The sequence below is a fragment of the Myotis davidii genome, unplaced genomic scaffold (assembly GCF_000327345.1).
Source record: "Myotis davidii unplaced genomic scaffold, ASM32734v1 scaffold370, whole genome shotgun sequence".
In the NCBI taxonomy this organism is placed as follows: Eukaryota; Metazoa; Chordata; class Mammalia; order Chiroptera; family Vespertilionidae; genus Myotis; species Myotis davidii.
In genome coordinates, this window is record NW_006288615.1 from 10088627 (window position 1) to 10102077 (window position 13451).

A 13451-nucleotide genomic window follows, 5' to 3' on the forward strand; every position below is an offset into this window, starting at 1 on the left:
AAGGTGAGCAAATATATTAAGAACAGTATGCCATATATGCCAGGTCCCTTGAAACAGCAAGGATGGACCGGCTCCCGGCATTGTATATGTCAAATGCAGAGGTTCTAATGCAATGTATAATACTCAAGGTGTACTCAATGAATGCAGGGTGAATTTATAGCTGAGAGTGTGATTGAAGTTAACAGACATTTCCATTTCAGTAGTATTACTTACAATAAAGGAGGGAACAGATTTTTACCTGGACATCCAAAATGTTGAACAACTTATTAGTTTGGGGGATAAAAGAATTTGGGACCATTATTTCCACACTAACATTTGGAGCCATGCTAGGGCCTGTGTTGATAACCTGGTAAGAAGGAAAAAAAATGAAACTGTTAAATGTTTTCATAAATGTAAGTACAGATATAAATGAGCTCTTAGGCGAGCCCATCTGTTTCATGAAACATTTCTAGTGGTGGAGATTTGTAGTTGGCAGCTACACCACAAAGGGAGACAGAATGTTGACAGCGAGAACTTAAAAAAATTTGCTAAGAAGTACAACCTTTAGTCTTTACTCCCAGCTCTCTCCTTTTGCTATTAATTAGGACAGAATGTCCAGGCAGATGTTTTATTGTAGTCTAAAAAAAGAGACATCAACAGTGTACATTTGTATGGCACATTCTGTATCTAAAATGCCATGACCAATTGGTCCTCATCACTATCCCATCAGATGGGGCAACATTTAATTATTTGCCAGCTCAAAAAAAAAATGCTAAGAGGTGTTAGTCAATGATGCGCCCAAGATAAAAATGAAAAGAATTGGGACAAAACCCAGGTATTCTAATTTAAATCCTATGATGTTTTCACAAACCACTCTGTGCAGAGGGGATGTCAGCAGTAAGTGCATAAAATGTAAATTTAATTCAGGATTATTATAGTGCTGATACACTCAGAAAACCACAAAGGGGTAGGTTATTCGGTTTTAGAAAAAATTCAATAGGTGTTTAAAGAATAATGCATAAGGGAGTGATATTTCATTATTGCTGAGAAATCTGGGGATTGCAGATCCCTATAAAAGGAAATTGGGCCAAAATATTGCCTCCTGAGAGCTTCACTATAACACCAATACAAAGTCAGAAATGAGATGTACCACAATACCTGGATGAAACAGCATGACTCACAGACTTGCAATACTGTTTCGAATGCGTATGATATAAATACTCACCAAACCTACAGGACTTCAAAATAGAGGGCTAAATTTTTTCACTACTGCTGTGTGCTAGTATAACAAAAACAACTGTATGTAGACTCAATAGGATTTCAAGGTCATTCTTCTTCCACAGATCTGGGGCAGGGCCCAGGAATTTGCATTTTGGACAAGCACTCCAGGTGATTCTGATGCACATTTTGAAAAGCATTGCCTTACCAACTATCATGATGTACCGAAATCCAGATTCACACCCCATAGATTGTTACATAGCTCTAAGGATATTTGGGCAGTACTTTTGGTTCAAAAAATACTTTTGTGGACATTATCTCCAATTATTTACTAATCATCAACATCCATGATGCACCAAAAATATCAGTTGATAGTAAATAAACATTTTAAGTTGTCTTTATATTAGTATACTAATATTTCTGGAAAATGACACTATACTTTTTAAAAAGATTATTGAATAAATGAGGCATCGCTTGCTACAGGTAACCTATCAATGGCTTGAAAGGCTGACCCAGCAGACCTTAAATGGAGTTGACTTGACTTGGTCATTTTAGGGCTTTTAAATGCTTCAACTAAGATGAGAGTTCACTGATTTGCACCCTAAACATGCCTTCCCTTGGCCTATCCTGTTTTGTTTTGTTTTTCTTCTAGGCACCTCTAGCAGATTCTCTTCCTCCCATAACTTTGCTAGTTTCAAGTGTTACCTCTGTTCCTACTAGCTCATTCCCACCTGTACCGTAAGGAGATGTGGGCTTGAGTAAGAGGGACAAGAACAGTGGGAGGAAAGGGCATGGGTACCCACGTGCCAGCTCCTTCCTTATCCTAACCAAAGTGTGCTGGCCCAAGGCTGAGGGACATCACAGGGATACGACGTCCTCTCGAGCAATGCACCAGTCACAGTCTTTCAGTTTGTTACAAACATCAACACAACCAACTTTTCTTACGTGGAAAGTGAGGTTCATTTTCTCTGTGATGCACGTTTCGGGCTCATGGTCCTCCTTTGATCCATACACAAATGAAGTTGGATTTATAAACCTAATAGAAACAAATTCAAATTTAGTGTGTTTTTCAGTGTTACAGTCTCATTCATTGATTTATGAAGTATATATGGGATGTGTGCCAGGTGCCAGGGTGTGCTAGGTGCAAGGAGGCCAATATTCATAAGGCACATGGCCCTACTCAAGATTTGTACGGTCTACTCGAACTTGGTTAGTGGTCTTTCTTTTGATGAGATGTTATAAACAGTCTTCCTCTACAGTTTGGATTACAGCGTATCCCTTAAATATGCTATAATTTAGACAATAGGCACTTTCTTTAGCACAAATACTTTCGGTTTCTTGGTATGATAGTCATTTTAGTAAAGATGTTAATGAAATTAGAAAGCCATGTGCTCTGACTTGGGTGACAGTATCTCTTTCCAACACTATGGCTCATTCTACTGACTTACATAAATCTGGCAAATATGATATAAATTCTTAGCCTTTCCCTATGACTTCAATATGTAACCTATACTTCAATCTTCCTTACCTATTTTTTGAGTTATTTCTTCCCATCTCCTAATTCCTACTGGCTATTTGTAGTGAACCCAGATCTGGGGAACAATTTGAGCAGCAATAAATATGGTAAAATTTTTGTTAGAACACAAAGTTGTTACTCTCTTACCTGTGATTATACATATGTATGGTCAGTAGTGAACTTTAAGAAATACTTTTCTAGGGAAATCCTGACTTCACAAGGTGCTTATATTTGGCAGCTGATATGATGCAATGCAAATTAGGGACCCATTACACAGGAAAGAAATTAGAAATATTCAAATGTAGAGTAGGCAGCGTAATAGTTGCAGAATAGTTCTTGCTCAAAATAATAAGATGTGGATAATGAAAAAAAAGGGAGGATGCTCATTACAGGAAAATGAAGGAGAGCAGGCAAGACACCATTCAAAACCAAGAAATGCGCAACTGCTTCTCTTTGCTTCCCACTGACTTTCTAGGTCCTCATCTCCCTCAAACGGCTGCCTTTATCCCCCTGCTTTTTATATTTCACAAACCTGTTACCCTATTTCATCAGTTTCCGACACTGATATGTTTATTTTTACATAATTCTATGCCATCCTATGGGTGGCTAAAAGTTATTGGGGATGGTTTATATTTAGAGCAACAAGAAAAACTCACTTGTCCATTTTGTATTTATCTTCAATTGCTTAAAATGTATTTTTAAACAAAGATTAATAGCTTAAATAATTTCCAATAAAATCATTAAAGGTTTTCTTAAGACTCCTTTCATTCTTTCTTCATACATGTCTTCCTTGCATCAGAGTCAGAACCATAAACAATTACTAAAATTATGAGGAATCAGTGACTATTGACTCTGGGGCTGTGGGTGAGGAACTCTGATTCAGTTATTAAGAGCGGAAAAGAGCTGCAGACAGCTCTCTCCTACACAGGTTCTAGAGAGTAGTCGTTTGGTCAAGCCCAAGATTCTTGAAACTTCACACTTGCCACAGCCACTGAGTATGATCAAGCAAACTGTGCACTGCACAACTCCCAGTGGCCGGGCCTGCCCTGGGGACCTTCAGACACGCCCCGTGCAAGGTTGGCCAGGCCCTTCCAGCAAGAAATCCCCTCTAGCTGGGCACTCATGTGAGGTGGGCTCAGTGGCATTTATATGATGGGGTAAAATAAGGAACAGCTGGGCAAGGGACTACAATACTGCGGTAATTGTTAAGAGAGAGAAACAGCATCGAATCTTTAAGAAGTCTTTTTAAATATGGTTTAGACTAATAAAGGGCACAGCTACAAGATTTAAAATGAGCTCTCCTCTCTAGAGGAGGCCTCAGTATCTACTTACCCGTGCACAGTGAGCATGACTTCATACCTCAGAGGTACCACCAAAGTCACTTTGTTATGCTTCAGATGGTCCATCTCCCCTTCGTTTTTGCTACAGAAACAAACAGAAAATGCCCTGTTAGAATGCATCCGGCACAAACGCCATCTTCAGTGAGAACTAGTTATATACCACAGATACCTTATAAACTTGGAGGTGGGTTTAAATAATGCGTTTTGGGGAGTGGGGATAAAAGTGGATGTGACAGACATTTTTATGACTGGGTTGGCAGAAATTTGCTTTCATTATTCACACTGTTTTATTCCTCCTATCCTGGTTAAAGGTTTGTGTCTTAGATCACGTAAGGGAAGTTTTCTCCTGCAGACAATGGTTTCCCGAAGGTCCCCTCCCCAAAATGTCAGGGGTCTGTTTCCTTCCGCACTATCATTTCTCACAGTGAGACCCACCAGGCGGCGTGCACTGTGATGTTGAGATCCTCTTCTGCTCTGCTCAGGGAGCTTGCATCCAGCAGGAAGCTCACGTCTACCTGCACACAGAGAAGGAAAGCGCATTTAAAGAACAATCTCATACATATTGATCATCTGAACTTGAATGTTTCTTAATAGTTTATACCCTGTGGGATGCCCAGCTGTCTAAACGATGTTCTAGAAACACAGGCTACCCCCCATTTGGACAGCGAGCTACAGGGAAGCTGTTGGGGTTTGTGGCGACTTGAAAGCACCAGCATTTCCACAAGTGATATTCAGAGACAAAGCCCTATCCGAATGTAAAGACGGGCAGGTCCAGACGGACAGAATCAGAGATGCTTTAACAACTTGAGAGGGGACTCTTGCCAGAAACACCTCTCTGTATAGCAGAGGTAACATGCCTGGCAGATAGGACCACCTGGGGCGTGGCGGGGGGAGTGTTGGGGAGGAGTGACACGGGAGCAGGATTCTGATCGACACATTCACGTGCTCCCCACCTTTTACAGTGAACATTGCCAAGACTATAAACACAATCTCAAAGGTCTCAAGCCCAGTTTGTTTTGGTTTTATCACTTAGCTATTTACCCTAAGCAAATAATAATAAATTATATATTTGTATGCATCATAAACATGAAAAAAATAGAAAAATTTTTGTATTAAAAATTATAAATGCTAAATGCTTACCCTTGAGAGATGATCTACAAATATATAACCAACATTACAGTCAATTTTTACTATGCCAGAGCTGTCCGTTACGTCACAGTTTATTTGCTTCTCTTCCTAAATAAACAAACAAAATCAGTTGGTTTAGGTAGAAAAGGGAACAAGAAGTTTGTAACCCATGTTTAAGGATGGCTTTTGAAAAAACATCCCCAAAGAATTTACTTTCCTAGACAACTATATTTGGAATAAACAGAAATGTAATCAAATGATATAATATGTACATATGTGTCTAGGTTAATTCTATCATTCATGTAAATTCTCCACAGAATAATTTCTGGACTTGAGACTTTCATCCAGGTTTGTGTATCCCTATTTAATTCAAGGCCCAGTCCCTTGTAAAATCACAAGGCAAGGAATCATAAGGTCTGTGTTTCACATCCCTCTTCTGTGTGGGATGTGAGAACATGTTAAAGGTATATAATGCAATACCTGGAATCATCGTAGTATAAATACACACACATATCCCAATATTCCAGGGAGATATACATCTCTGTATGTATTTGTACAGATATGTATTTCCCTGAATATTTGAGTTTTCCCTCTTACAGGTGCAAACAAGCTCTTAACGCCTTAGGGAGATGGGGAATAGATTTTTTGTGAGAGGTCAAAGGCCTCTTAAAATGCCCTTAATGTGAGGAAATGGTCTCTGGATAAGATCTGAGTAAGTTTGCTAAGGAAGAGGGAAGCATCAAAGGAGAAAGAAGTTGAGGTTTTTGTCTTTGAAATTCAACCTTATTAATACTCACTAGTGGATTTAAATGCTCACAACTGAGGCATGGAGGTAAGAAAAGATCTCCAGGTGCTTTGAACCCTTTCAGGGAAGGAAAAACTTGCCTAAAATCTGGTCAACACCAGAATTTTGGATTTGCGGCATGTTTAGAGGTCCTTTGGGAACAAGACTGGGTGTATGAGCTTCAAATGCAGAGGGGTGACTGGGAGTCCAGCAGGGAGGACCAACATTGCTTGTGCAGGAATCCAACCAAGAGCAGCAGCATCAAGCACCAGGAAGATGGACTAGTGAGAAAAGCAATGGCTTGGATAAGTAGGCCATTGTTTCTGGGAAGCAGGAGGCTGACTTTTTTGATCTCGGATTCCAAGGAACTTGTCATTTAGATCAGGGGCATGAGAAAGTCTTAAAATTACTGGAAGCCAAAGGGGATGTCTAAAGAAATGCCAGAGATTTAGACCTCAAATTGATGAAGTGATTTATACCATTTACATCTTTGAAAAACTAAGCAAAATATCATGGAGTATCATGCTACTGTGGTTTTCAATACTTACCAGATCTAAAATCTTAACGAGGTAAAGACCAGTGGGTAGTTTGATATGCAGAGTTGTTTCATATGCATCATCTCCAGCATTAAACAAGGACACATTCAACATTAATGTCTTCATACTTCCAACAGTGAGATGGGTTTTATTTTCGTATGGCCTAAAAATTAAGTACTATTATTTAGTTCTAATTTGGAAATAAAAATCCCATCTCTTCATTTATTTATCCCAAACATAAAATACTAATTTGAAAAAAACAATCAGAGGGAAATGATTACATGCAAGTAGCTGCAAATCTATTTTTAAAAGAACTCAATTTCCCTTAGTTCAAATAAATTTGGTCATGTATCACTGGAGAAAAGTTTCTTAACTAGTTATAATTAAACTAGTCTGCTTTCTGTTATACTTTTTTTTTTTTGCCTTCATTGGCTGTTTCTTTTTTTTAAAATAAATCTTTATTGTTGAAAGTATTACATATGTCCCCCTTCTGTCTTGCCCACTCCCCCCCATTGACCTCCTCCAGCCCAGCCTGCCCCAGGCCTTCCTGATCCTATTGTCTGTGTCCATGGGTTATGCATATATGCATACAAAGTCTTTGGTTGATTACCTCCCACCCACCCACCTCCCCTGTCTTCCCTCTGAGCTTCCTCACTCATTAATACTTCATTTCTGCTTAACTTCTTGGTTCTATACTTTTAACACATTTTCCTCATTATTGTGCAACATATTTCTAAAAGCAAAGTATGTTTTTCCTATCTTTCTTTATTCTTGAATAGACATATTGAATTAGCTGCTGCCCAAACCAAAGGGGGGGATGGAGGTAACTGGAAGAAAAGGAGAACAGAGAGTATTGCCACCAAAATACAACATGTTTTGGTGGGAGTGAGCACGGCATGAGAAAGGACGGCTGTTCTCAGCACGTGAATCCAACTGAGATCTGTAGAGTAGAATCCATTTCATAAGACAGGCTGGTCACCTCTGTGGATAATGAGACCAAATTAACAGACGTGTAGAAGTGCTTCACTGTGCTGTGAACTGGAAAGAGAAGATTGCCCCAAATCTAGACACGTGAGCGAGATCAATTTCTGGCTCTGGCCCCCGTTCTTCTGGAGGAGGGGTGGTGTAATTAACATTTTTAAGCTTCAATCACGTCACCTGTAATAATAACTAGTATTGATTGAAAATGTGGTCCATGGAATCCTCAGAGCAACACATTTATAGATGAGGAACTGGAGGCTTAAAGAACTTATTCAAAGTCTCTCATAGCTAAAAAGTTTCAAAGCAAATGCAAATCTCTTCGCTTACACAGCCCATTCTCTTTACCAATGAGAGACTGAGAAGAGCTGAATGCTAAAGAAGACGTTTGCTACACTATGATTCTATAAGCTTTCCTTAAAGACAGATGTTCCTAGATATCCAAGAATTTAGAAGTAGTAGTTCAACCAGGGAAGGGTGTGACCCAAAGCAAGAGACCAGATGACAATAATCATAACTACACAAAAGGTAAAACATTCACTTAGCACTTTAAAGTTTAGAAAGTTTCCTTAAGAAAGTAAGCATCTTCTATGCAACATTCATGTGACCTGTACCCTGCACTCACAACTACTCAATTGACCAAGAAATTAATGGCAGCATCAATACTAAAGTGTAAAGTTTTGAGGAGTTAATTATTAATTCCCATGAACTTCAGAATGAAAACAAAATTGTAATTTGGGGCACATTTCTCCACTTTTATACCTTTACTATAACTCTAAGAAATGGAACCGTTTACTTAATACCTACTAGTAAAAGGTCTTCCCCTCTTATCTTGATTTTTTCCTGTTTTAAACTTATCAAAGTAGAACATACACATAGCAAAATGCACATATTCCAGGTTGCAGCCCAATTAATTTTTACAGACTAAATACAGACATGAAACCAGCACACAGACCAAGAGAAAGGTATTACCAGTCCCATCAGATATAAGCACTTCCCTCCAGTTACTTCCCCCACCTACTGCCTTGTTTTACCAGTGCAGACTGGCTTTGCCCACTTTTATATGTCACATCAGTGAATTCATAAAGTATGTAATTTTTCTTCACTCAAAATTTAAATAATCAGGCCTTCTTTACTTAAAAGTTTGTAAAATTAATCTACATTGACTTGTGAATTGTTTATTCTCATTGATTATATATATGTATATATATATATATATATCCTATCTAATAAAAGAAAACGGGTAATTGACCATACCTTCGCTATGCTTCCCATTGGCTAATCAGGGCAATATGTAAATTAACTGCCAACAAAGATGGCAGTTAATTTGCATATGTAGGCGCCAAGCAATGGAGAGAAGCTGGCTGGCCCCAGGCAGGAGCAGCAAGCGAAGGCCGGCATGGCGAGTGAAGAGCAAAGAGGGAAGCGAAGGCCAGCATGGCGAGTGAAGAGCAAAGAGGGAAGCGAAGGCCGGCATGGCGAGTGAAGAGCAAAGAGGGAAGCCCCCAACGCTGGCCTCTGCCACGCCCCCGGGGCCCAAGCGGGGCATTGGAAGAGATAAGCCCCTCCCGGCAAAGAGTGAAGGCCTGGGTTCCGGGCGCCGGAGGAAAACTGGTGCCAGCAGCCAGGGGAAGGGGCCCCCGAAGGGCCCCAGACTGCAAGAGGGCACAGGCCGGGCTGAGGGACCCACCCGAGTGCACAACTTTTGTGCACCGGGCCTCTGTTATATATACATTCCATTTTGTAAATATACAACGTTTTACTTATCCATTCACATTGTATTTATCCAGTCAACTACCTGGCAATTTCTAGTTTGGCTCGATTACAGTCTCTTGGTGAACATATCTATGTAATTCTGTTGGGTCTCTCTAAGAGCAGACCCTTATGGTTTGTAAACCAGAATTAATTCCTTAAAATGCTACATCTTGGCTTATTTTAGCAACCAGCTTAAATTATACTAACTGTGTTTAAATAACAAAATATACCATAAGGAACTATATTTAAGTAACCAAAAATAAAGACACACTACAGAACTCTCATATAAAAAGCAAGCATACTATAGAGCAGGGGTTCAGAAACTGCTGCCAGAAGGCCCAGTTCAGACCTCTGCCTGGTTCTGTAAATAGCGGCTCCGTGGAACACAGCCACGCTCGTTCATCTGTGGCCGCTTTTACACGACGGATGCCAGCAGAGTTGAGTAGCTGAGCGAGATCTCCGTCCCACAAAGCCTAAAACAGTCACTATCTGTCCCTTTACGGAAAAAGTGTGCCAGCTTCTGCCATAGAGCAGTCTGATGGTTAAGTGTAATTAATAAGCATCCAAAATAATATCACTGTGCTTAAAATCTATTCTGTGTTATTCTGACAACCATAGAGGCTCACTTCCAACAGCCTGGGATACAGAATTAGCGAAAATGCCTCTCTAGGCCTCACAGTTCCTTGGCTGGTCCTGGAGGCATCGAGGAGAAAGGAACGAGGAAGGTGCCCTCATGCAGCCTCTCCAGCTCCTGAACCCCTGGGTCCGAGAAGCTGGACATTTCGGGAAGGATGTGCAATGACTAACAAAGCCGTCATTCTAAACCCTTTCAGGGTGGAACAATCTGACTCCGTGATGGCGTGTTTTAGAGAAGGGCGGTGATTCACCCGGTCCTGTGTGGTAAACTGTGTTACATAAGCGCGCATCTGCTTGGTGGCACCGTGCTAACCGGCAGGGAAGAAATGCGCAGGAACGTGGCCGCCCTGCATTCCCCCCACTGTTCTCTAATCACGTTACAACGGAAGGAGCCTAGCAGGTTCTAAAAGTGAACTTCAGCTTGACATTCAAGTTTAATTAAGACTTGAAGAAGAGCTGCCTAGAAATAGACGTTTGTAAAATATTCTGGCACGTAACCAAAGCATTAGTCACTGAACACCTTTGGGAAAGGAGTTGGCACTTCGACAAGCAACAGAAGGTGAAAGCCTTGCATAAACAGCCAGGTTCCCAGACAACAGCAAATTAAAGAGAAACACAATGTTCACATTTCAGCAGCCAGACTCCTGGGTTAGTTTCCATTTTTAAGCTATTTTGTCACATAGTCATAATTACGATTCTACTCTTTTTGTTAAAATATACATCATATTGTATCTTGATTCATTAACAAGGTGCCGTCGGAATGATACCCACCAGCTTTGTGTGGGAGACATGACAAAGGACCAGGTGCGCATCTGCAAGCGCGACAAGGCTGCACCAGAGCGCTCTCCAGACATCGGAGTTCATTTTTCATTAGAACACGCATAATGCAGACTTGAAATTTACCAAGCAGCCTAGAATCCATGGAATTTAAACAAATCAAGGTACTGTGTACATGGGGAATCACAACTTAATAAGCGAGAGAGGAAAAATAGAAAAACGATGTATTTTAGCACCAAGCACTATGTTTTTCTTGAGCGAATGACACTGTTTTATTTTGCAAGAAATGCTCCCCAAGTCTTAGTCTAATGAATGTACTTTGCCTAGATAACACACATTAGTGCCTTCCCGGCTAACTTTTTTTAAGATGGTAGGATAAAGTGTAATGTAAGCTGATATGTACCTGTGTCAAGATGCATGAGTCACTTACTTGACAACATGTAGCCTGCTGCAGGTGGCTTGCAGGTCCAAGTAAAGACAACTATTTTTTAAAATTTTACTACTGACTTCAGGGGGGAAAATACTAAAAAATTCTTGTTTACTGGAATATATCAGTTACCCAACATTTAAGAAGATTTTATTGAATAAAGGCAAATTCATTGAAGTCTAGAGGAGTACAGCTGGCTGCACTGGATTAGAAGATTGAACTAGGAAATAGCATGTTTTCGTGTACAAAGCATATAATTCATCTTCCCCAACCTCTGTGAGGCACACGGGTGGATAAAAGTAGGCTTACAGTTGGGAGTACATGAAACACAGAGCTAATAAAGCTATTGTAACAGTCATATCCTGCATGCCTTTTTCTATACGAACAACTGTAGACCTACTTTTGCCCACCCTGTATATTCCTACTCTCTCCATTTCAAAAATGGACACGTTTGTTAGACTAGCTATTTCAGGGGCTAACAGCATCATGGCTGATGTTGACAACTGTCTGCTGTCTAGCCAACAGCTTGCCCTATTTAGCGGTTAACAGGCCCAGCATTGGGCAGCATTCCCTCGATACTGCAGACGACAAGCCCCTCGTTCACCTTCAGGGAATGAATTATGATCGCACTAATCTGATCACAATGACTCCATTCTCCTCCAGCCACGACGGGCCCAGGGTTGAGTATGTGATACAGGTCTGGCTGATCAGACTAAGTCGGCTCAGGCACTGCCCTTCCTGGACAGGCAGCCTCACGAAGACACAGAATTTTGCTCTTGTCCCTTTTTTTCTTGCTGGGAGCCTGGGTGCTGCTGCAGCCATCTAGTGACCGCGAGGGAAAAGCCAAGAGAACTGGGAAGATAACCAGGAATGCTCAGGTTTTGGTAGGTGCTCACTAACCCTGCTACAATAATTAAATGCCTTTATTTAAAAGCCCCTATGGCTCAAGTATTCTGTTCCTTGCAGTTAAAGGCATTCCTAAAGGATGGGAAAGCCATTGTTTCACTCGTGCGGGAAGCGTGACTGAGGAACAAAAGAGAACTAGCATTTACGTCAGAATCTATGTGCAGGACTTGATTTCAAACTGCCTCTGTGATGACTAACACCGGCTGTTATATTTGTAATTGTGATAGTCATATTTGTTCATCTTCGTTTTGCAGTAAGTCCACTTGAATATGATTTATTCTCCTGAGAGTTTAGTCAGTCAGGAGGAAGCCTCAACTTAATGAAAACACTAAGCACTGTTTAGTTTGCTGTTGGCAGTCTATTACTGCAGCCTTCAGCCACGCACGTACTTTACCGAGTAAATGCGTTTACCTAAAGCGGGTGTGTAGCTCTGGGGCACATAAATACCGTTAGTGCCAGCAGAGTTATGGGCAGGAGAATGCATAGAACATATGGTCACAATTTGCCTAGTATTACAGAGAAGGGAGAGGGAACACCTAAGTGAGACAGGCATCCATTTGTCTGATAGAGTATAATTTACTAAAGATGCAAAGCAGTTTGTCAGAATCTTTTACCGTAGGCCTAAAAAAATTGATTAGAAGAATTTCCATAAGAGAATTTCTTAAATAAGTTATCATTTCCCAAGTAGAAATCACCTGGAACTCTCCTAATTGATGCAAATGATGCAGGGCTTATAGTTCACACCGGCAATCCTGCCACTTCAAATCTCATAAAACTGAAAACTACTGACCCAGTCATAGTCGACAGCATTTTGGGGACATAAGAGACAAACTCTGGACAAATAACTAGTATATATATATACAGAAAATGTTTAGACTTCAATGGCAACATTCCATTTTATGGCCAAACTAAAACTTTATTATAATCTATAAGTATTCTAACCGTAATTTATCAAAAATAACTTTTATGAAAGCTTCATGCATAGCAGGTTTTGTGCTATGCACTTGGGCCTGCATTTCTGCATTATTTATCTTTAAAACACCTTTCACAGAGTAGGGACTATTTTACCTCCTTATCAAGAAAGAAAGAGGTTTATAGAGTTTAAAAGGCTTCTCTACAGCTAGCAGAGGGTAGATACAGAACCTGAACCAGGTTTGATTTCAAACCTGAAACGCTCCATCACTACCACATTGGTTCTCAGATCTTAGTATACTAAGAAACCCTTGGAGCCCCTTTAATAAACAACATTTCTGGCCTGGTCCCATAGCTTCTAATTTGGATAGTCTGGGGGTCTAGGAAACCTGCATTTCTAAGTGATTCTTGTAAAAGTGACTCAAAGGCCACAGCTTGAGGAACATGGCTGTACCCTCAGTTGCCTGCCATTTAAAATTATAATGGACTCAATATTTAGATGTTAAGAAATAGTATCATTTCAAATTAATGATGCAAACCATAATATAATAGCTTATTG

At 40.3% G+C, this 13451-nt stretch overlaps 1 protein-coding gene across 1 annotated transcript in view; it reads right to left on the reverse strand.

Moving 5' to 3' along the window:
- The window catches only part of ITGA4 (integrin subunit alpha 4), a 76030-nt gene that overhangs the window by 4697 nt on the left and 57882 nt on the right, over positions 1 to 13451 (reverse strand). The window contains exons 18-23 of the mRNA XM_006760690.2: positions 6514 to 6664; positions 5194 to 5289; positions 4489 to 4568; positions 4046 to 4135; positions 2143 to 2233; positions 239 to 346 (exon numbers count right to left, since the gene is read on the reverse strand). Coding sequence (XP_006760753.1) covers positions 239 to 346; positions 2143 to 2233; positions 4046 to 4135; positions 4489 to 4568; positions 5194 to 5289; positions 6514 to 6664 — 616 coding nt within the window. The remainder of the gene's footprint in view (positions 1 to 238; positions 347 to 2142; positions 2234 to 4045; positions 4136 to 4488; positions 4569 to 5193; positions 5290 to 6513; positions 6665 to 13451) is intronic.